The sequence below is a fragment of the Orcinus orca genome, chromosome 7 (genome assembly GCF_937001465.1).
Source record: "Orcinus orca chromosome 7, mOrcOrc1.1, whole genome shotgun sequence".
Taxonomy (NCBI): domain Eukaryota; kingdom Metazoa; phylum Chordata; class Mammalia; order Artiodactyla; family Delphinidae; genus Orcinus; species Orcinus orca.
The window spans coordinates 114,121,480-114,143,855 of NC_064565.1; the positions used below are offsets into that span (position 1 = coordinate 114,121,480).

The 22,376-nt window shown below is 50.9% G+C and overlaps 2 protein-coding genes across 40 annotated transcripts in view; one reads left to right on the forward strand and one right to left on the reverse strand.

The window, feature by feature from the left end:
- Positions 1-15,024, forward strand: part of DGKD (diacylglycerol kinase delta) — a 117,104-nt gene extending 102,080 nt beyond the window's left edge. For 10 of the 19 annotated variants that reach the window (XM_033424932.2, XM_033424976.2, XM_033425004.2 and 7 more), the window contains one exon: positions 3,930-5,184. In XM_033424932.2, the coding sequence (XP_033280823.1) occupies positions 3,930-4,346 (417 nt within the window). In that variant the 3' untranslated portion in view covers positions 4,347-5,184. The other 9 variants (XM_033424967.2, XM_033424981.2, XM_004262570.4 and 6 more) reach the window with 7 other exon arrangements.
- Positions 10,347-22,376, reverse strand: part of USP40 (ubiquitin specific peptidase 40) — a 92,024-nt gene continuing 79,994 nt past the window's right edge. For 20 of the 21 annotated variants that reach the window (XM_033424867.2, XM_049712795.1, XM_049712793.1 and 17 more), the window contains 5 exons: positions 17,839-17,904; positions 15,413-15,623; positions 15,178-15,273; positions 13,598-13,692; positions 10,347-12,256 (listed from right to left, as the gene is read on the reverse strand). In XM_033424867.2, coding sequence (XP_033280758.1) covers positions 12,145-12,256; positions 13,598-13,692; positions 15,178-15,273; positions 15,413-15,623; positions 17,839-17,904 — 580 coding nt within the window. In that variant the 3' untranslated portion in view covers positions 10,347-12,144. Of the gene's footprint in view, positions 12,732-13,597; positions 13,693-15,177; positions 15,274-15,412; positions 15,624-17,838; positions 17,905-22,376 lie in introns of all 21 variants that reach the window. The other variant, XM_049712790.1, reaches the window with a different exon arrangement.

Sequence of the window (22,376 nt, forward strand, 5' to 3'; positions counted from 1 at the left end):
GCTGCACTTGGGCTTTCTCTGGTTGCAGCGAGCGGGGGCTGCTCTTTGTTGCAGTGCACGGGCTTCTCATTGGGGTGGCTTCTCTTGTTGCGGAGCATGGGCTCTAGGCACGCGCGGGCTTCAGTAGTTGTGGCACGCGGGCTCAGTAGTTGTGGCTCGCGGGCTCTAGAGCGCAGGCTCAGTAGTTGTGGCGCACGGGCTTAGTTGCTCCGCGGCATGTGGGATCTTCCCGGACCAGGGCTTGAACCTGTGTCCCCTGCGTTGGCAGGCAGATTCTTAACCACTGTGCCACCAGGGAAGTCCCGATAAAAAAACTGAGGTTTGTATTTTGTATGCCTTTTGGGGGTTTCATTTTTCTAGTAATTTGTTTTACTTTCTATTCAAGTACCAGTCCACTATGGAATGGGAATTTTTAACGCTGGTTCTTTTCCAGGGGTAGTTTGAGCAGCACAGCTCTAGACCACAAGGAAGCCTCAGATACTAACTCAGAACAGAAATTGTGCCAGCTGTAAACCATGGCCCCTGTGCTCCCAGTGCGCTGCCTTGCGCAGGTGGGTCGCTTCTGCCTCCGTGCAGATTCTTCAGTGAAGACAGGGAGGGCCAGGATTTTCTTTAGTTCACGGGCAGGGTAGCAGCTGCTGCAGTGGGAGGCCCACAGCCTGGTGCCCAGTTGCATGGTGACCAAGCACCTCAGTTTATTTGGGACTGTCAGGTCTTAGTACTAAAAGCCCATGTCTCAGGGATTGTGTGGTTCTAAAGCTTTAAGCCTAAAAGTGTTTTCAGAACAACTATCACCAAATGCCATGCAGCCACCATGGAAACAAACACAGAGCACCACGAGTCCCCCCTGGATGGCTGACCTGAATGCTGCCTGCCTGGTGAACCCTCTAAGCCACGTCTAGAGTGGCCCTAGTTTCCAGGGTTCCTAGATGTGGGCTGCTGAGACGGAGCAGATGTTAGTTCTTGCAGTAGTAGGTGGGAAATAGTACCGATGGCACCTGAGGTTTAGTTGCAACACCAGAAACCTTCTGGAACCAGCTGGGGTGGTGTTACTGCAGGCATTCACCCGATGGGGCCTGAGGCCAGAAACCGAGGGCCAGGGGTCCCGGGAGTGAAGGGAAAACCACGCTGGCTCCTGGGCTCCTGGCTTCTCCAGCCAACTCCGCTGGTGCCTTCCAGCTCAGTGCTGCCACCCTCTGGGACTCCGGCTCGTCCCCCCGATGCAAGGCACCAGGAGGAGGTGAAGTGTGAAGGGCAAAGGGAACCTTGGAGGGGGAGGCACCATATTTCTACTGGCATAAAAATAGGAAAATCATTTATTTGAAAGGAAAAGAAGTGATAGGTCTTTGAGCTGGTTCTTTGAAAGGAAAGTAAAAAAAAAAAAAAGTCTCCTCTGGCAGATGTAATGGGGGGGAAATGAACAAAATGATAAGGGGGCTATAACAACAGATACAAGCATTAATCAAGTTACAGCATATACAAAGAAATGACAATGAATCTTACAATCTTGATGAAACTTGATTTTTTCAGAAAATATTTAAATTACACAAATTGAAACCTCAAGATATTTTAAAAGGAATAGTCACAGAACAACTTGAAAAAATAAATTTTACTTCCAAAGAGAAAATGTCAAGGAATATATAATTTCCATATATAAGAAAGTGTCAAAGCTGGAAAAAGATGGACATTGTCCCAGTTCATTTTTTTAAATTGTGGTAGAAAAACACAATTTACCATCTTTGTCATTTTTAAGTGTATAGTTCAAGTAGTGTTGAGTATATTCACATTGTTAGGAAACAGATCTCCAGAACTTTAAACATTTGCTGTATGCGGGCCTCTCACTGTTGTGGCCTCTCCCGTTGCGGAGCACAGGCTCCGGATGCGCAGGCTCAGCGGCCATGGCTCACGGGCCCAGCCGCTCCACGGCATGTGGGATCTTCCCGGACCGGGGCACGAACCCGTGTCCCCTGCATCGGCAAGCAGACTCTCAACCACTGCGCCACCAGGGAAGCCCTAAACATTTCATTTTTAAAAAACCAGCACGTTGGATTCCAGACTTCAGTATTATCAGTAGATCCCCTGAAGTGATTTCTTTAAATCAAATAGTTGATGAAAGAAGTTCTTTATAACAGAATTCTAGCTGGAGTGTAGGATTAAAGCACCATTTTGCACCCCTGGGGACACGAGATTGATGGAATCAGCAGCTCTGGACCACACGGGGAGTGGGGAGGCAGGGAGACGCCCGTAGGAGCCAGAGCGCGAGTTGTCCCGCAGGGCAGACTCCTGGTCTCTCTACAGGTGGCCCCGAGGAGGAGAGACTGAGCCACAAGAGCTGGGTGTCCCCTGTGAACCCCGTCAGGGTCCTGATTCAAAGGTTTGCTCCAAAGGTTTATCCACACATATCCAGCTGTGAGGATAAACCTTTGGAGCAGTCGGGGAGGTCTGATACAAATGGATTCGTGAGAGCCAAATGAATTCTTGTTAGTGGTATCAGGTGTGACAGTGGCGCCATGAGTATGTTTCAGAAGAGTATTCTTAGAGTCGCATATACTGAAGTACTTAGGGGCGGGGTAGTTTGATGTCTGAAATCTGCCACATTCTACTAGTCTCCTCGTCCTACCAGTGGAAGGAAATATGCATAATGAAAAAGTTAGAAGTAAATTTAAAGCTCATGTTTGCATTGAAGAAAGAAATTGTAGAGTCAGGAATCGGATTTCGTGTGGGTTCTGGAGAGTACCTGCTCACAGGCCGCCCCTCCTGCAGGCGGCGCTGAGGAGTGAGGGGCGGCTCGTCTTGGGGCCGGAGAGCCCGTGACTGTGCTGACCGCCTGGGAGCTGGAGTTCTTGCATGGAGCAGCTGTGCAAGAATGGGCGCTTGATGGTTTTGCCAAGAATAAGACATCTGTGAAAACAAGTTTCTTCAGTACTCACAGTCATTGACTAGAAAATGTCATTGTAAGAGGTCTTTTTCCACGAAGATGACCGTGCAGGGGCATGAGGAAGATGGAGGGTCACGACAGTCTGGGTGTGGACATGCTTAGTATTTCCAGGCTCTAGGTTGGGTACGATCCCAGTGAAAATGCCGGTGGAGTTTTTTCAGTGCGACCCGATGTCCCCGTCAGATCTGAAAGTGTGTCATAAAGCTGCGCAGTCCTAACTGTGCCGGTCACAGTGGGGATGTAGGTAGACAGGGCCCAGGGGCAGAATCCAGGCCGGCGGGGCCAGGAAGAAAGTGGCACACCTGAAAAACAAGGAAATTACGCTTTATTTGGGAATAGGTTTATACACATTATCAGAACAGGTACGTGTTTGTGTATGCACAAAATGCTTTACTGGCGGAGACCCCTGCCCTAGCTTCTGTGAGAATCAGCAGAGAAGGTCCACAGACCCGTGGGGAAGGGGCAGCGATGGCTCTGCCGTGCCCTGGACTGCTCTGTGGGGAGGTGGCCACCGAGCAGGGACCCCGTCCCCGTGGTGTCCCTCTGACTCCCTTCCCTCCTTGATTCTGCCTCAAGGAACAGATCGCAAGGAAACAGTGCAAAGTGCAGGAAAAGCTTTATTTAGAAAGATACTCGTGATACTGATAGTCAAAGCGCGCCAGTGCAACGCTGGAAGAGTGGCTGATAACTTACCAATCTTGATATGGTCCTGATATTTAAATAATGTATAGAGAGCTTTCTAGTCACATGAGAAATAAACACTGTAAAATGAAAAAAAAGAATATGAAAATAGATACTTATCACTGTGAAGCCGCTTTTTAAAGGCATTAAAAATCAGCAATAAACACAAGACTAAAAGTCAAGGAAAAGCCCCGGAATAAGAGTATCAGGAACGACGTGTCTTCCTAGCTCCGTGCCTGTCTGCTCGAGGGGTGGCTGAGGTCTTGGTGAGCCGGGGTCTGACTCTCACAGTTTCTCGTTTGCCACACAGAACGTGATGCTGGATCTTTCCAAGCGCAGCCGCAGCGGTAAATTCCGCCTGGTGACCAAGTTTAAGAAGGAGAAGAATAACAAGAACAGAGAAGCTCGCAGCAGCCTGGGAGCCCCGGGTACCTGCCCTCTGCTGTTCTCCTGGCCACCCGGGCTGTGTGGGGCCCAGGCTCTGCTTTCTCCCTGGCCTCGTGCCTGTCCCCGTCGTCCCGGGGCCACGGCCTCCGGTCATGCCCTGCGCCGACTCGTCTGGCTACAGAACTGCACCCCGGCTTTCCTGCTCCATGTGGGAGGCTCACTGGTGTCACGCCCTGCCCTGAACTTGCTCCTGGTGCAGATGCAGGGTGACAGACAGGCCACCGAGCCGCCTGCCTGCGCTAGATTGGGGCGCGAGGTGGGGAGGAGACAGCAGAGGTGACGAGACAGAGACACAGCTCACACTCCGGCCACAAAGTGGCCCCCCTGTGCCTGCTTCCTCTGCGGGGCTGCTCGTCCCCCATTAATCAGTTCATTGATCAAGGCCCCTGCGCTGGGAACCTGGGCTGCCAGTGGCCCTGGGCCGTGAAATCAATAGAAAATGGCACTAAAGGATGTTTCTCCTCTGGGTCAGTAAACTGGGGCTTTAGAATCTCCATTCAAAGTGTCGGCCCTGAGCACAGCTGCCCCCAGGCTCTCAGGTGCTGGGCGGCCCCAAGCCTGGATTGGGGGTGGCATTTGCTGCCAGTAAGGGTAGCTCCCTTTTTCTTCTTCGCATGTTTGTCCAGAAATTGGGTTTCTTTGAATGATGGTGGCTCTGACTCCATGGAATCTCTGCATATGTTTCCCTTCCCGCTGTGGGCTGGAAGTGAAATGGACCCCTCTAGAAGGGAGAGGGAAGCTGACCTCAGCCGCAGTCAGACCCATGTGTCCCTCCTGGCACAGAAGGCTGCTGGTGACCTGGCAGGAACAGACACCAGCTTCTGTGGCAGCTCACGCCCCCGAGGGCGGGCAGCTCCCCTCCTCTTTCTGCACAGCCTGGGGCGGCATCTGGGGCTGGGTGGCGGGTGCCTGCCGCTGGGGTGTCTTGGGTGCCTGCTTGCTGGGGTGTCTCGGGCGCCTGCTTGCTGGGGTGTCTCGGGCGCCTGCTTGCTGGGGTGTCTCGGGCGCCTGCTTGCTGGGGTATCTCGGGCGCCGCCTGCTGGGGCGTCTCGGGCGCGGGCCGCCGCCTGCTTCGCGCTGGGCTCTGGGCACTCATTGCACTCGTGCTTTTCCGTCTCTGACAGTTCACCTCTGGGGCACAGAGGAGGTTGCTGCCTGGCTGGAGCACCTCAGTCTCTGTGAGTATAAGGACATCTTCACGCGGCACGACATCCGGGGCTCAGAGCTCCTGCACCTGGAGCGGAGGGACCTCAAGGTACTTCCACAGCGTCTCCTGGGAAGGCGCACGTGCGCTCCCCGCGGCTCCCCTGTCCCCTCCCTCTGACCTGGCCTTGTCCCAGTGTCAGCAGTCTCCTCACCGTTCTTCTCAGGCCTTTGTGCGTGACCCGGGGTGACGACCTGGGGGTGATGCGACCTGGGGGTGATGCGTGGCGGCTCCCAGATGTGATGTCTCTCCTGCTGGGGAGCCTCGCTCTCTTACTCTAACTGGACAGTGGGCCATGTTAGCGTTAAAAACCCTTTGGGGAATGCAGCCCTCCGCTAGTCAAGCTGAAGTGTTCTCTGTGATGACAGCCATCCGGGTGAAGGGGACCCAGCGGACGGGGTTCCTTCCCCAGTTGGCCGCTTTCTGGCTCCCCCAGTGGCCCCGCTCGCCCATCTCCCTCCCCTCGGGAGGACGCGGGGCGGCCTGACCCGGGGCTCCCGGAGCTTGGCTCTCTGTGCCGCTCAGGCCGCGTCCCGTCCGGAGAGGCTGAGAGGCCGCCAAGGGCGTCGGGACGGTGGCGCCCTCGGGTCGCCTCGCTCGTCTGTGTTTTGCTCCGTGTGCCTTTGACGACTCCCGTCAGGGACCGGGACGTGGCGGGCGGCCGCGGGCTGCTGGTTTCGGGCGCCGTCTCCGGCCGCGTCCCCTGTTGTCGCTTTCACCCTCACTCGTGTTCGGACGCGACGGGTGGCAGCACGCCGGGGCCTGAGCGCTGTCCTCTCCTTGCAGGACCTCGGCGTGACCAAGGTGGGCCACATGAAGAGGATCCTGTGTGGCATCAAGGAGCTGAGCCGCAGCACCCCTGCCGCCGAGGCCTAGCCTCCGCCCTCTGGGCCTGCGTCCCCCGCGCCTCCCGCGACTGAGCCGGCTCGGCGCCGCTCATGGTGCTACTCCCGCCGACCCGGCCCGGCGGCCTGGGCCCCGGGTCCCGACCCGCAACACAGCTACCTTCCAGCCGACGCCGCCTCCCGCCCTGTCCCGGGCCTGGGCCCCTCCGTGTGCCCTCAGCGGCGCAGCGCGGGTAACCGTCTCCCGCCCCCGCCGGCCCGCGCTGTGTCCCCGCGCGTCTGAGTGCCCTGGTGTGAGCGCGGCCTGGCTGCCTTCCGTCCCGCCGGTTCATTTTGACACGAAGGCGACGCTGGGTGCCCCTGAAGCCGAGCAGACGGTAGTTAGGGTCTGGGGCTGACGAGCTCGCGCCCCGACCGTCTTGGCCCCTCGTCCCTGGGCCGCGGGCGCGGGGTCCCCTCTGTGCCCAGGACGCCTGGCCTGTCGTCTCCCCGCCGACAGAGGCTGGTCCGTGTTTTCTGTGTGGAGGATGCTTCCCGGGCTGCCGAGGGCGTCAGGGGCCGCCCAGAGTTTCTCACCCCGGGGCGGAGCCGCCAGGTCAGCGTCCCTCCGCGGGGACGAAGCTGAGCCGGAAACGGACCCGGCGGTACCCCGGTCCTCACCGCCTGGCACTTGGCCCTTTTCTCCGCTTCCGCCTCCCGGGGGCTGTGCGCCGCCGTCCCGAGGGGCCCGGGAGCGGGGGCGCTGTCGTCCCGAGGGGTCCATGGGGCGCGCGGCGGAGCATTGACCTGCCGCTCGCTTCGCACACGCTCTGCCGGCTCCCCGCCGGCCGCGCAGTCGGCCGCTGCCTCCGGCCGGCGGGGGCTCCCACTGGCGGGCCTCCCGGCGCTGAGCTCGGCCGAGGCCCTGCCCCAGGCCAGCTTGTCCCCGCGGGCGGGGTGGCCGCGACCCACCCAGCGGTAGTGTCACTCTCCGCGGCCCCGAGGTTCCCGCCCATCAGAGCCTCCGCTGCGGGTGGAGGGAGGTGGAGGAAACCCAGTCACAAGTCCCTGGGTTTCAAAGTAGAACAGGCTAGCCCGGCCCGCGGTGCCAGACGCCGTCTGCTCTGTTGCTTCGGGCCGGGGGCACCCTGGGCTCTGAGGCCTTCAGGCCGACGCACAGGAGGGGACTCGGCGGAGGAGGGCGCACGTGGGGTTTGGTGGCCGGTGCTACGGGGCCACCGTGGCCCTCAGCGCCCTCCCTTGGGAAAGCCTTAGGTTTAGGTCAAGCGTGGTGTTTAAAGGTAACGTGGTCAGTGATTAGAGCAACACTGTTTACGTGAAACCACTTTCTGAGGGTAGTGAGAGCGAGTGGAATAAGCACGAGCGTTGCGCGAGGCCGCGTTTGCAGGGCGGCGCCCCACGCGCATTGTGGTGCGTGTTGCTGCGCGTGGGGCTGCCCTCTGGGCCCCCGCCCCCGCCGTGAGGCTGGACGGCTGTCCCTCGGGGGTCCCCGGGGTCTCACGGTCCTGTCAGTGTAGAGGGAGGGAGGAGGGATCCCTGGAGTCTTGGAGAAAAGGTTTTGTGCCCTCTGGTGGGGCTTCCCCCATATTTATGATCTTAATTTATACAGCTCCCACCGTGGAAGCAAACGCCTCCTGTATCGCTATGTACATATCCACATCTGGAGTTGTAAATACGTTGTTCTGTGTATAAATAAAACAAGCCTGTTTTTGATCTTTCACTGTCGGGTTTCTTGTTATCGTTCCTTGCGCTTGGACAAAAGATGTCGTTGCCAAAAATCTTCCCGAACTGGGTTCAGAATTACGTTTTTCAGCTGCTCTAAAAACAGGTTGAATTGGCGGTGGCTGAAAAGCAAAGTGGGATGAATGCCATTGTATTATTTAGGGTGTAGGTTCTAGGATCTATTGATTTAAAAATTCAGCGACCTTGGGGCCAGGTAGCACCAAGGTTCTCAGGCTTAATCACATGCAGCTTCAGCCCAGCCTACTGAGGGCCGGGTCATTTTAGCTAATATCCTAACTTCCTAAGTCTTTTACATGTAACTGCAAACCGGAGCTCTACTTACCGCTCTGTTTAATCATAGTACGTTTATTACAAGGGAGCTGCCTCTCCAAGCTCAAGGTCACTTTAATCATCCCCCAGTTTCCTGGGGTGAGGGATGGGGGCTGGGGTCACAGAGTCGAAAACCAGGCAGGGTACCATAGGGCTGTGTGGGCTTTAGATGTGTAGGTTGCCTCCCCAGCAGCTTTCTTCTCTCTCCTTTGCTTAGCAGAGCCCCATTTTTGTCCTGGTGTGCATGCTCCTCCCACCTGGCCATCCAGGATCAGGCCTCATGCTTACAGAATAACTGCCACTATTCCAGGGATCACATCCAAACATGACCACGTCCAGGCTAAGGTGTGGGTGTATAGGGGCGTTGTCTCTTCTGCGTCTCTTTTTAAGGAAACCTTTCAGAAAGTCTGGCTTCCACTGACCTCCCCTAATGTCTCATTGTCTAGAATTGTATCACACACTCATGACTAAACAAACGGGTGGGTGCAGAGGGAATGGGGCTATGCCAGTGATGGCTGATCACGGTGCTGCTGGTCTAACACATTTCTGTTATTTTATGCCAGGTGCCGGCTTAAGGACTTTACACATCCTAACTCACCTGTGTTCCTTAGCAAATCTTACGAGGTGGGTATCTGCACTTTACAGATGAGGACACAGGCTCAGAGAAGTTCATGACTTGTCCCAGCAGCACGTGGCAGGGATGGGAGTCACGGGGCAGTTGGGTACCGGAGATCACACCTCGAGGGCCACGCTGGTCCTGTGTCCCAGGCCTGACACCAACCCCAGCCCACGCTGGGGGAACGGCCTAAGTCACACACAGGCATCCTGGCCTGGGAGCCTGTGGTCCCTCTCACACTGGGATGGCAACTGTGACCGTGCTGGCCGCCCAGCCCAGGTGCCGGCCTCGGAGCAGCGTCTGTTGCCACTTTTGATCACAAAAGCCTAATAAGCAGGTTGTAAAACTCGCAGAGGAAAACCCGCCAGCTGGGGACCTGAAGGCTTTCTTGCTCGCGCCGTGGACGGAAGCAGATCAACCAAAAAGCCTGCTGCGCTTTCCGGTAAGTCATGTTGCCAGCCGGGCCCCACGCTGAGAACAAAATTGCCTGTGGTCCCAGGTCTCCAGGACGTGTGCCGCAGGAGGAAAGTGCCCCAGTGTGGCCGCCGCCAGGTGCACCCTCGGGGCCGGGCGGGCCTCCGCGGTGCCAGGCAGGGCCGTGTGCAGCGCCCATCACCGTGGAGGCCGTGACCGCTCGGGGTGGCCTCGACTTCCGGAAGAGCCGTTGTATCGTGGTCCCCACTCCCTCAGTACGCTGGTTCCAAGTCAAATCATTCATGTCATTGAGCTGCTGCTAGCCGAACCCCGAGGCGCTCCATCCGTCGGGCCCAACCCAGACCCCAGGCTGCAGGTAGGAGCTGGTGGGCCCGAGGGCCCAGCCCCTGGGCTGTGGGGGTTGAGGCTGCTGATAGGAAGGTGGGGGCCCCGCAGAGTGCCCCTCCCCCCGGGACTAGAGCCACCTTCTCCCCGGGGGAGAAGCTGCGGGCGCGTCAGGTCTGCTCAAGGCAGCCTGAGCCAGGATGCAGGCAATGAGCTCCTGGTGGGCGCTGGAGACGTCTCTTCCTTTAACTAGCTCGTGTGTCGCTGTCATAGCTTCACCTTCCTCTCTGCAGTGCGGCGCCTTCCCAGAACGTACACATACCCACGGTGACCGGTCACGTCTTTTACTGACAGGGCAGGACTGAGCACGGAAGGTGCGGCTGCTGCGTCTCCCGTCCAGCCGGGCTGAGGGGCCCAGGACTTGGCCCTTCACAACCAAGTCTGTCCCAGAGGGAAGCCAACCTCTCTGAGCCAGGATTCTGGATTATCAGGGACTTCTTGGGCCCCGCCTCCCCTTTTTGCCAGGAAAGTGTCACATTTGAGTAAATATGTTTTCTGAAACACAAGCACCCCTGCCAGTTCTATTTTCCTAGAAGGAAAAGAGAACCAGACCACTTCCAGTTTCTTCAAATACAATTATTACCACGAGTCTGAGTTTATTTAAAACCAAAACACAGTTCTGTTATTTTTACAGCAGTACTGAAGTGGTATTTCTAAACATAAACCCCAGCGACTTAGCATCTGTAGTTCTCTTGGGAAAAAGGCCAGGACAACATGAAGCAGTCAGCGCACAGAGACGGGAGGTTACAAATTGAACAGTTTATTTTTTCTTTAACAAACTCTTACAGCTCTCTCCCTGGAGCCCCACTCCATCCCCAAACTGGAAGGAAGGAAGGAAGGAAGGAAGGAAGGAAGGAAGGAAGGAAGGAAGGAGGGAGGGGAGCAAGCCGACAAGCAGAGACCACCCGAGGCCCCGGCCGCTCACCGTGGACACCATGCAGCACCTCGACCCCTGCCTGTCGTGGTAGGTGATGCCCAGCAAGGCCGCCGGCTTCTCAGAAGCAAGGCTTTTCAGTTAGAACATTAATGTTTTATTACAGTGGAATGAAGGGGCACACCAAGGAGCCCTGTCAGTTACGGGAAAAGGGACAGAAGAGCCTCTACACAGAGGGGCAGTCAGGGAGCTTACACTTTGGCCTCGTCACTGCCCGCCAGGTGCGTCTGGAGAGTCTGGACCCCACGTGCGCGTCTCCTGAGACAGAGTTAGTGTTTGAGGCCGGAAGCACTCGCCAAAGCCCAACTTCTTAAAACACGACTGCTTCAATACAAATTAGTACGTAATTCGCGAGCCAACAATTTCAGACGCACACACAGAGACCAGAGTTTCTAGTGGTGGTGCTGACACTGTTTGGAAGGAGGGAGAACAGAGGAAGGAAGGGCAGGGCATTCGTTCCACTCAGTGGCAAGCTCTGCGGAAGAGCAGCACGGGCGCAGCAACATTCACGCAATTTCCTTAAGCCGGTGGTGCAGGCGGAGGCCTAGCCCACGTGTCATTTCCTTTCCATCCCTTACATTTAAGAGCTATTTTAATATCATCAGTGGTAAAAAGGCTGATGAAAAACTGTGAAATCAAGAAGATAACCATACCTAGCAAGAGAGTCGCTATAAAGCATCACTGAGGTATAAGAAAGTAAAGAATTTGTTTTTCCTGCTTCTGACTGAGTTAGCTTGAGAAAGTGAGTCACCCCAGTGTCCAAAATCACTCAGCTCAGTAACACAGACGCGACGTAGCTGTCATAAATACCACTTACATCTTTTAAATGGGAGAGCCAGCTATGCCGCATTAAGAAGACTCTTGGTTCACATTTTCTTTTTCCCATTTTAATCGAGGCTCCTCAGGACTGCCCCCTCAGCCCTTCCCAGGCTTGTCGGCCACGACCTGCCTCCCCGTCAGGCTCCCAGAAGGAAGAGGCCCCGGCGAGAATGTTCTGACCACAGACAGCACGGGTCGGACGCCAGCTCATGCTGCCCCCTCCCCAGCGGCACCCGACCTCAGAGGATGCCCCGTCGGTCTCATCCCGGAAAGAGAGGTAACTAACGCTTCAGAACCACTTCTAACTCAGACCAAAGGGGAAACGTGCCGTTTGGGGACCAGAAAACAGACTCCTGTTTATGTCACAGCGTGAGCCTGGCCAGCCCATCGCTGTGAGCCGAGCTGTCAGAGCCTGGGCGGCCACAGATACCTGAACAGCGTGAGAGAGAGAGAGTGGGGCGGGTGTACTTTAGAGACAGGTGTGTAGGGATGAGCCACGTGGCACGTCACCCATGCCTGCAGTTAATGCAAAACTAGTCAATTTTTGTATAAAGATGGTGGCGGGGCTCGAGTGTTGGCGCGAGGGTGTCGGCTGGTTGGCACCTGTGGTGCGGCCAGGTCCGTGCCAGCCTGGGGGGACGCGCCACGGAGCGGGTGACAAGCGCACTCGCCTGGCCTGCGATGGAGCGCCCTCTTTGCTCATGACAAAGCAGGGCTCTGAGTCCGTGTCCACACCGGGCAGAAACCAGGAAACGGGCCAGGACCTGCAGCAGGAGTGTAGGCCCTGTGCTATCTGAAGCTCCCGACGTGGATGGAGAGAGAAGCTTCTGGTCCACGGGGGCGGGGAGGCATCTCTGCACCAGAGGGGACGTCGCTGCTCCGCACACGAAGGGCTTCCTGGCTGCGGGGACACAGAGGCCGTCACGGGGTCACATCCCAGACGCCAAGGGCCCCACCAGGTCGAGGAGTGACTCCACATCTCATTCCAACTTTCAGGGTCAAGTCAGGGCGGGCCGCAGAGACGCACGGTGGCAGTTTGGGCAGCATTTCCGCACTGCTCCCTCGGGGACCTCGGGGTACCCCTCCCCGGGGCGCATTCCCACGCCCTCCCCACAGAGGGGTCCAGCCTCGGGGCTTTTCTCAGCGGCTGAGGGAAGGTGTCTCAGAGCAGTGCAGTCTTTCCTGCTTCACCTTCCCAATCCAAGCGTGACCTTCACAGATGCTCACGTCTGAAACGCCCAGCTCCGCACATGGTTACAGGGTCACACACCTGGGGGACACCGCCTCCACCCCAGCCCTCGCTTCCCTGTCCTGCATGCCAGGCGGAGGGCATGTCTTCTTGCTGCCGTCACAACGCCTGACACTTGGTACCCAAGCTGTGGAAGGTGGGAGGAGAGGAAGGCTGAGGTGAGCAGGGGCTGGGCCAGGCAGGCAGCCTGGTTCAAAGGCTACTGCCGAGAGGAGAGGCCACCAAGCCAGAAGCAATGAGGACGGGGACAGGACACAAGACCTCAGGAGACTGGAAGTGGGGACAGATCAGGACGACCACCCACACCCCTGGTGTGGCCTGCGAGGGGTGACTATGCAGACCACGGTGGTGGGAGCCAGGCCCAGGCACGTGGAGGTTGAAGTATCAGCACTGGTGGAAGGTTCCAGTAGATTCTGATAGGTGTCTGTGGTCTGGAGGCCAGGAGAGAGCTGGGCTGTGTACAGAAGAGGAAGGAGCGAGCCCACCCAAGGTGACGACTCGGGCAGAGCAGAGCGAGGAAGATGGATGGGGAGGGAGCTCCCTCCAAGGGGAGGGTTGGCTGGGTGAGCAACCTGGCTGGCTGCCTGGAGGGGACAGACGGGGTGGAGGGTGACGGAGGTGACAGCAGGAGGACACAGCTGCAGCAGGGTCAGGAAGCGCGAACCCTAGACAAGCCAGGGCAGGTGTCTGAAGGAAGAGACCCAGGGATGGGGGAGGCCGACTGCAGGAACAGGGCCCCGGCAGAGGGAGAACGAGACCCGGAGCTCGGGGAGGGGCCTCCTCCTCGCAGTGAGCTGCGCCCAGGTTCCTCCTGCACGGTCCCCAGGAAGCCACTCTAGGGGTGATGGAGAGAAGGTGGGCAAGCGCAGGCAGGGAGGAGGGCTCTGCTGTTTCTTTCCACGCCTCAGTCAGGAGCTTTCCAGCGAGAGCAGGCGCGCCAGCGCCTGGAGGTCGCGGTGGAATCTGTCAACGTAGGTGAGGACCCTAACTTACCGCTTCTTTCTCCCCAGAGCAAACGCTTTCTGTTTTTCTCTTCCAATGTCATCTCTGACTGTACTGAAATCATCATCATCTTCAACCAGGAGATTCTGCATTTCAAAATAATTAATGAGCAATGTTTTCAGACATCTTTTTAGTCTACGTTTTTTTTGCGTTATGCGGGCCTCTCACTGTTGTGGCCTCTCCCGTTGCGGAGCACAGGCTCCGGACACGCAGGCTCAGCGGCCATGACTCACGGGCCCAGCCGCTCCACAGCATGTGGGATATTCCCGGACCGGGGCGCGAACCCGTGTCCCCTGCATCGGCAGGTGGACTCTCAACCACTGCGCCACCAGGGAAGCCCAATCTTACAACCTTTTGAACTCTCTTAAACAGAGCTGATGGTTTGACTGTAGAAAAACTAAGAACAGTTTTGTATTTTCCTTTTAGAATTTCTTTTACCTTTCAATTTTTGTTTATTTATTTGCTTTTCTTCGTTGGGCGGAAGGTCATATTACATTGGTCCCATTCTTTAGTACAATGTTGAACAGAAGTGGTGATTAAGGGAATACTTATTCCTTAATATAAATAATTTAATATTAATAAATTATTAATTCTCAAATTAAGGATTTAAATCATTCACCCTTAATACAAAAAATGTTATTATATGACAACAAAGTAGGTTTGTCCAAGGAATGCAAGGATGGCTCGGTGTTGCGAACATGTTTATGTAATAACAAACACTACATTACCACATTGAAGAAGAAAAACGATATAGCTAATTAAACAGATGCAGAAAAAGCACAGAATAAAATTTAACGTTTAAAAAAATTTAATATTTATTTAAAAATCCAGGGCTTCCCTGGTGGCGCAGTGGCTGAGAGTCCACCTGCCGATGCAGGGGACGTGGGTTTGTGCCCCGGTCCAGGAAGATCCCACATGCCGCGGAGCAGCTAGGCCCGTGAGCCATGGCCGCTGGGCCTGCGCGTCCAGAGCCTGTGCTCCGCGATGGGAGAGGCCACAACAGTGAGAGGCCCGCGTACCGCAAAAAAAAAAAATAATCCAGTGCTCATTCATGATTTAAAAAAAAGAACTTAGAGTAAACTAGGAATGGAAGGAAATGTCTTAACCTAATACAGGTACCTACATAAAACCTACAGCAACACACTTAGTGATAAAACTTCACAGCATTTTCATTCAAGTCAGACCCAAAATTAAGCTTTTGGTATTGAGGTTCTACTGGCCTCATAAAATGAGTTCTCTGGGGGCTTCCCTAGTGGTGCAGTGGTTAAGAACCCGCCTGACAATGCAGGGGACACGGTTCGATCCCTGGTCCAGGAAGATCCCATATGCCGCGAAGCTTAAGCCCGTGTGCCACAACTACTGAGGCTGCGCTCTAGAGCCCGCGAATAAAATTTATTTATTTATTTATTTAAAAATGAGTTGTCTGCTTTCCCTCTTTTCTCCCCCCGCTATTTGAAACAATTTATATTAAATGGGATTATCTATGCCTTGAAGATTTGATAAAACTTGTCTATAAAATCATTTGATTCTGGTGTTTTGTCAAAGTGCTAAGTTTACTGTTAAAAACGTACCTTAATGCCAATAGTATCTCCATCTTTCAAGTGATAAGGCGCCCCCTGCAAATTATCTTGCTTTTTCTTCTTTTTCCTCTTGGTAATTTGCTGGTTCTACAGAAAAATTAAGTATCTTGAATAAAGAAAACTCAATCTCAAATTCTTACTAAATTCCCTGTCTGTGGAAAACTGCAGTTAATTATTCACTATGCCAGTGAGGCCCGATTTCCCTGAGGGAGCCCCACAGCTTTACCCAGCTAGGTACTGGAAGCCACTCAAACTTTTCAGGAAGGTATTTGGCAATTTCAATTTTCTCCACAGGAAGAGAATAGAAATCGGCCACTCGGTGCCTCAGGGAGCCGGCCGTCCAGCCTCGGGCAGTGTCCCACACCAAGTCCACGGGCAAGGCATATGCCCTCTTGCCAGGGAGGCGCATCTGTGTCCTCAGCAGCACATGCTGGGGGCTGCATCAGAAAACAGTCACGTCAGATTTACAACAAAATGGGAAACACGCAATAACCACATAGCTTCTCCTCTGACTCTTCTGAGTTTTTTTATAAGGAGAGATTTTCCTTAAACCCTGAATGCTAGTGGGAAACCTTTACTTTGATTTCCTTCAGTCCTGACCCAGAATGGAGGTGAGCTCCCATTCTGAGTCCACAGCAGGGTCCCTGGGGAGGCAGCAGGCAAGGCTGAAGGCAGAGGAAGAAGTTCCTCAGTGGGGCATGCAGGGAAGAGGACTGGAGACAGAGCTGAAAGGGCCGGCAGGGCTATCCCGGTGATGAAGGGGAAGAGGGGTTTCCCGCTATGGCGACTTCCTAGGAAACACTGATTTCAGAACCAGAATCTGTGAAGCTGGCAGAAAACTTAGCCAGGGAGAAGAAACGGAGGGCTCAGAGTTAGGAAGAGAAGATGATGGGTGTAGTTGTAAGAGCAAAGGAAACCTTTGCAGGAGATGAGCACAGATACGAGGTCCTTGAAGGAAGAGAAAGAGGAGAAACATTCAGAAAGGTTGGAAAGAAATTTAGACGTATGGAGACTGTTTTAGATAGGATGTGAAATAAAAGCTACAGATAAGAACTGGAAGGTGGAGAGGAGAAATGAAAACTTTAAGGATGGTGAGACAATGAACGATTTTAATGCTGTATTTCTATTATACTAGTGTTTTTATCAAAAGAAAGGGTAACACAATTGGAGGAAACAGGCAACGCAGGGAGAGCGAGGGCCCAGTGAATTAGGAGATTGGACTGAAAGCGGGGGACTGTGGTCAAGAAGGAATTTTTGAGAGGGTGTAGGTGTTGCTGAGGTCAGTGAGCAGAGCTGAGGTCCCAGAGCATACAAACTGTGGTCAGTGTAGATGCAGGAGCTGCCAAGGAGGTGACAGAGTCTGGGTGAAGACCACGAGGAGCCAGGGTCCTCGCTGAGCGGGGGCAAGAGTGCTCCGGAGGTCAGTCAAGGACAGAAGCGGGGAAGGGGGCTGAGGAAGTGCACAGCATGGTCTTCAAAAGGACACTGCTCACGACAAACATGACAGAGGGTCCGTTTATATTATGTAATATAATCTATATTATAGAAAGCTCACACAAATTAGACTTTTTTCTAAGACCCCAAATAAAACAGGGAAAATATATGAAACAATTCACTCACTCACAAAATACAAATGGTTTACAAGCCTTTCAACAAACACCCTAATCTTACTAGATGAGACAAGATAACCATTTTTCATTTATCAATTTAGCAAACATTTAAACAATGACAACATTCAATGATGGTTTGATGGTGAGGTGAAATAAATACTTAGAAACACAGCTTGTGGAAACATAATGGTATAACTTACCTGGAAAGGAATTTAACAAATAAGAGGTTTAAAATGTCCATACCATTTGATCCAGAAATTCCCCTCCAGGAAACTACTCCTAGTAATACAATTTGCATTAAGAATGCATTTTTATAAAACAGTGGGATAAAATGAAGGTCACACGGTTGAAAGAGTAGAGTTGTTACACAACAGGAGGACAACAAGAATCATCGTGTCACATCAGGTAAAAGAATCTTAATATTTGGTGTTACTGACAAAAATGTCTTATAAAAGAATGTCCTATAATGAAAAAAAGAATAGGTAGGTTTGAACGTGGACAACTTTGGGGTGCTTCTTTATTCCATAAATAATTACTGACTATGACAAAGGCACTGTCCTAGGTATTGGGGAGGCAGCAGTGACCAAAAAATGAAGTGCTTGCCCTCACAAAACTTACAATCTAGTAGTGGGAGACGGATAATAATTGATAATTCAATAAGTGTATGTCAGGTGATATTAGGATGAAAAAAGTAGGACAAGGGGCAGCATGTCAGGTGTTACTATCAATTGGTTTGACAACAGACTGTCTGCAGGCACTGGTAAGAGCTTGGGATGAGCATCTTGCTTATACTTCAAGATCATTATGGGTTCAACATGCATTGGGACTTACTGAAAAATTCTGTTTTTATGGAAAAATGAGTTCTAAGATCTAGACACCAGACATACAAACACATTTCTAGAACACAATCTGTTTTAAGTTGCCAGACTCCTTAGAAGCAGTGAAAAAAACACTTAAAAAATGTAACACCTTAATCAATAGTAAAACTATCCATTGGGATCAGACAAGTGTATAATTTTGTATGTGTAGTAGGACATCTTACCCCAGGTTTTCTTCTTTCTGAAGGGGCTCTAAGCAGATCTCAGTTCTCTGTCCCAATTTATATTCCCTGATAACAAATGAAACAAAATAATATTGAATGACATATCACTTAATTTTTTCAAAGTTTTTTTCTTAACCAATTTCAAGTATTCTTAAGTGAAATATTATACCATATAAGAACACTCAAAATTTAAGAGACTACCATGAACAATTATACACCAAAAAACTGGACAATGCAGAAGAAATGGATAAATTCCTAGAAACATACAACTTACCAAGACTGAATCATAAAGAAACAGAAATTCTGAACAGACTAATTATGAGTAAGAAGATTGAATCGGGGGCTTCCCTGGTGGCACAGTGGTTAAGAATCCACCTGCCAATGCGGGGGACACGGGTTCAAGCCCTGGTCCGGGAAGATCCCACATGCTGCGGAGCAACTAAGCCCGTGAGCCACAACTACTGAGCCTGCGCTCTAGAGACTGCAAGCCACAATTACTGAGCCCACGTGCTGCAACTACTGAAGCCTGCGCACCTAGAGCCTGTGCTCTGCAACGAGAAGCCACCGCAATGAGAAGCCCGCACGCTGCAACGAAGAGTAGCCCCCACTCGCCGCAACTAGAGAAAGCCTGCGCGCAGCAACAAAGACGCAACGCAACCAAAAATAAATAAATAAAATAAATTTATTAAGGAAAAAAAAAGATTGAATCAGTAATCAAAAACCTCCTAACAAAAAAAAGTTGAGGACCAGATGGCTTTACTGATGTATTCTACCAAAAGCAGAATTAATACCAATCTTCCAAAAAAAAAAAAAAAAAAAAAACAGAACAGGAGGGAACACTTCCAAACTCATTTTATGAGGCCAGCATTACCTTGATATCAAAACCAGACAAGGACACTATAAGAAAAGAAAATTAAAGGCCAATATCCTTGATGAACATAAATGCAAAAATTCTCAAAGAAATATTAGCAAACCAAATTCAACAGTACGTTAAAAGGATCATACACCATGATCAAGTGGGATTTCTGCAAGGGATGCAAAGATGGTTGAACATTCACAAATCAATTGGTGTGATACAACCACGTTAACAGAATGAAGGAAGAAAATCATATGATCATCTCAACAGATGCAGAAAAAGCATTTGACATTCTTTCATGTTAAAAATTCTCAACAAACTGGATATAGAGGGAATGTACCTCAACGCAATAAAGGCCATATATGAAAAGCCCATGGCTAGTATCATACTCAATGGTGAAAAGCTGAAATCTTTTCCTCTGAGATCAGGAATAAGACAAGGATGCCCACTCTTGCCACTCATATGTAACACATTGGTGGAAGTACTAGTCAGAGCAATTAGACAAGAAGAAAAAATAAAAGGCATCCAGACTGGAAAGTATGAAGTAAAGTTGTCTCCATCTGCAGATTACATGATGATATTTATAAAAAACTCTAAAGACTCCACCAAAAATCTGTTAAAACTAATAAATGAATTCAGTAAAGTTGTGGGATACAAAATCAATATATAAATATCAGCTGCATTTTATATACCGACAGTAAATTATCAGAAAGAGAAATTAAGAAAACAATCCCATTTCCAACAGCATCAAAAAGAATAAACTACTTCGGAATAAATTTAACCAAGGAGGTAAAAGATCTGTATACTGAAAACTATAAGACACTAATGAAAGAAACTGAAGATTCAAATAAATGGAAAGCTATTCCATCGTCATGGATTGGGAGAACATTGTTAAAATGTCCATACTACCCAAAACAATCTACAAATTCAGTGCAATCCTTATCAAAATATCAAAAGCATTTTTCAATTAGAAACAGAAAAAACAGTTCTAAAATTGGTATAGACCCACAAAAGACCCTGACTAGCCAAAGCAATCTTTTCTTAAGAAAGAAGAACAGGGCTTCCCTCGTGGCGCAGTGGTTAAGAATCCGCCTGCCCATGGACATATATACACTACCAAACGTTAAGGTAGATAGCTAGTGGGAAGCAGCCACATAGCACAGGGAGATCAGCTTGGTGCTTTGTGACTGCCTGGAGGGGTGGGATAGGGAGGGTGGGAGGGAGACGCAAGAGGGAAGAGATACGGGAACATATGTATATGTATAAACTGATTTACTCTGTTATAAAGCAGAAACTAACACACCATTGTGAAGCAATTATACTCCAATAAAGATGTAAAAAAACCCAAAAAGAATCCGCCTGCCAATGCAAGGGACACGGGTTTGAGCCCTGGTCTGGGAAGATCCCACGTGCCGCAGAGCAACTAAGCCCGTGCACCACAACTACTGAGCCTGCGCTCTACAGCCCATGAGTCACAACTACTGAAGCCTGCGCACCTAGAGCCTGTGCTCTGCAACAAGAGAAGCCACCTCAATGAAAAGCCCGCGCACCGCAACGAAGAGTAGCCCCCGCTCGCCGCAACTAGAGAAAGCCCGCGTGAAGCAACAGACCCAACGCAGCCAAAAAATAAATAAAAATAAATTAAAACAAAAAAAAAGAAGAAGAAAGCTGATGGCATCATGCTCCCTCATTTCAAACTATACTATAAAGCTATAGTAGAACGGTATAGTACCGGCATAAACACAGACACATACATCAGTGGAACCCAAAAGAGGGACTTCCCTGGTGGTCCAGTGGTTAAGACTCCTCACTCACTTCCACTGCAGGGGGCATGGGTTCGATCCCTGGTCAGGGAACTAACATCCCACATGCCACACAGCATGGCCAAAGGAAAAAAAAAGAACACAATAGAGAGCCCAGAAATAAACGCATGCATATATCGTCAATTAATTTATGACACAGGAGCCAAGAACACACAATGAGGAATAGAGTCTCTTCAATAAGTGGTGCTGGGGGGAACTGGACAGTCTCATGCAAAGGAATGAAACTAGACCCCTATCTTACACCTTATGCAAAAATCAACTTAAAATAGATTAAAAGATTTGAACGTTAAGACCTGAAATTGTAAAACTCCTAGAAGAAGACAGAGGAGTAAGCTCCTTGACATCAGCCTTGGCAATGATTTTCTGGATTTGACACCAAAAGCAAAAGCAATAAAAGCAAAAATAAACAAGTGGGACTACATCAAAATAAAAAGCTTCTGCACAGCAAAAGAAACCATCAACAAAATGAAAAGGCAACCTATGAAGCAGCAGAAAGTATTTGCAAATCTAAGGGGTTAATATTCAAAGTATATAGAGGGCTTCCCTGGTGGCGCAGTGGTTGAGAGTCCGCCTGCCAATGCAGGGGACACGGGTTCGTGCCCCAGACCGGGAAGATCCCACATGCCACGGAGCGGCTGGGCCCGTGAGCCATGGCCGCTGAGCCTGCGCGTCCGGAGCCTGTGCTCCGCAACGGGAGAGGCCACAACAGTGAGAGGCCCGCGTACCGCAAAAAAAAACAACAAAAAACAAAGTATATAGAGAACTCATACAACTCAATAGCAAAAAGCAAACCATCTGATTTAAAAATGGCAGAGGGCGTGAACAGACTTTTTTTTTTTAAAGAAGACATACTAATGGCCAACAGGTACATGAAAAGGTACTCAACATCATTAATCATCAGGGAAATGCAAATCGAAACCACAATGAGGTATCATCTCACACCTGTTAGAATGCTTATCATCAAAAAGACAAGAGATAGCAAGTGTTTTTGAGGATGTGGAGGAAAGGGAGCCCTTGTTCAATGCTGGTGGGAATGTAAATTGGTTCAGCCACTATGGAAAAACAGTATGGAGGTTACTCAAAAAATTAAAAATAGAACTACCATATGATCCAGCAATCCCACTTCTGGGCACCTCACCAAAGGAAATGAAAACAGGATCTCAAAGAGATTATCTGCACTCCCATGTTCGTTGCAGCATTATGCACAGTAGGCAAGATATGGAAAAACCTAGTGTCTGTTAACCAATGAATGGATAAAGATGTGGTATATGTAATGTATGTGTACACACACTCATACACACACAAAGGAATATCATTCAGTCATAAGAAAGAAGGACATCCTGTTGTTTGAGACAACATGGATGGACACTGAGGGCATTATGCTAAGTGAGATAAGACAACTGCTGTACGATATCACTTATATGTGGAATCTAAAAAAGCTGAACTAATAGAAACAGGGATTAGAATGGTGGTTACCAGGGACTGGGACTGGCTGAAAAGGGGAGATGTTGGTCAAAGGGTACATACTTCCAGTTATAAACTATAATCAACATGCTGTACATGACATCCCCAGAACATATTCATCTTATAACACTGAATTATATACTTGAAAGTTGCTAATAAGAAAGTAGATCTTAAATGTTCTCACAAAAAGGAAATGGCGATTATATGATGTGATGGAGGTTGTTCGCTAATGCTACGGTGGTAATCATTCTGCATTATACGTCTGTCAAATCAATAGGTTGTACACCTTAAATTTATACAGTGTTATATGGCAATTATATCTCAATAAAGCTGGGGGGAAAAAAACAATCAAAATTTTGTTCACAGTCTCTGGACCATAGTAAAAACAGATGAAA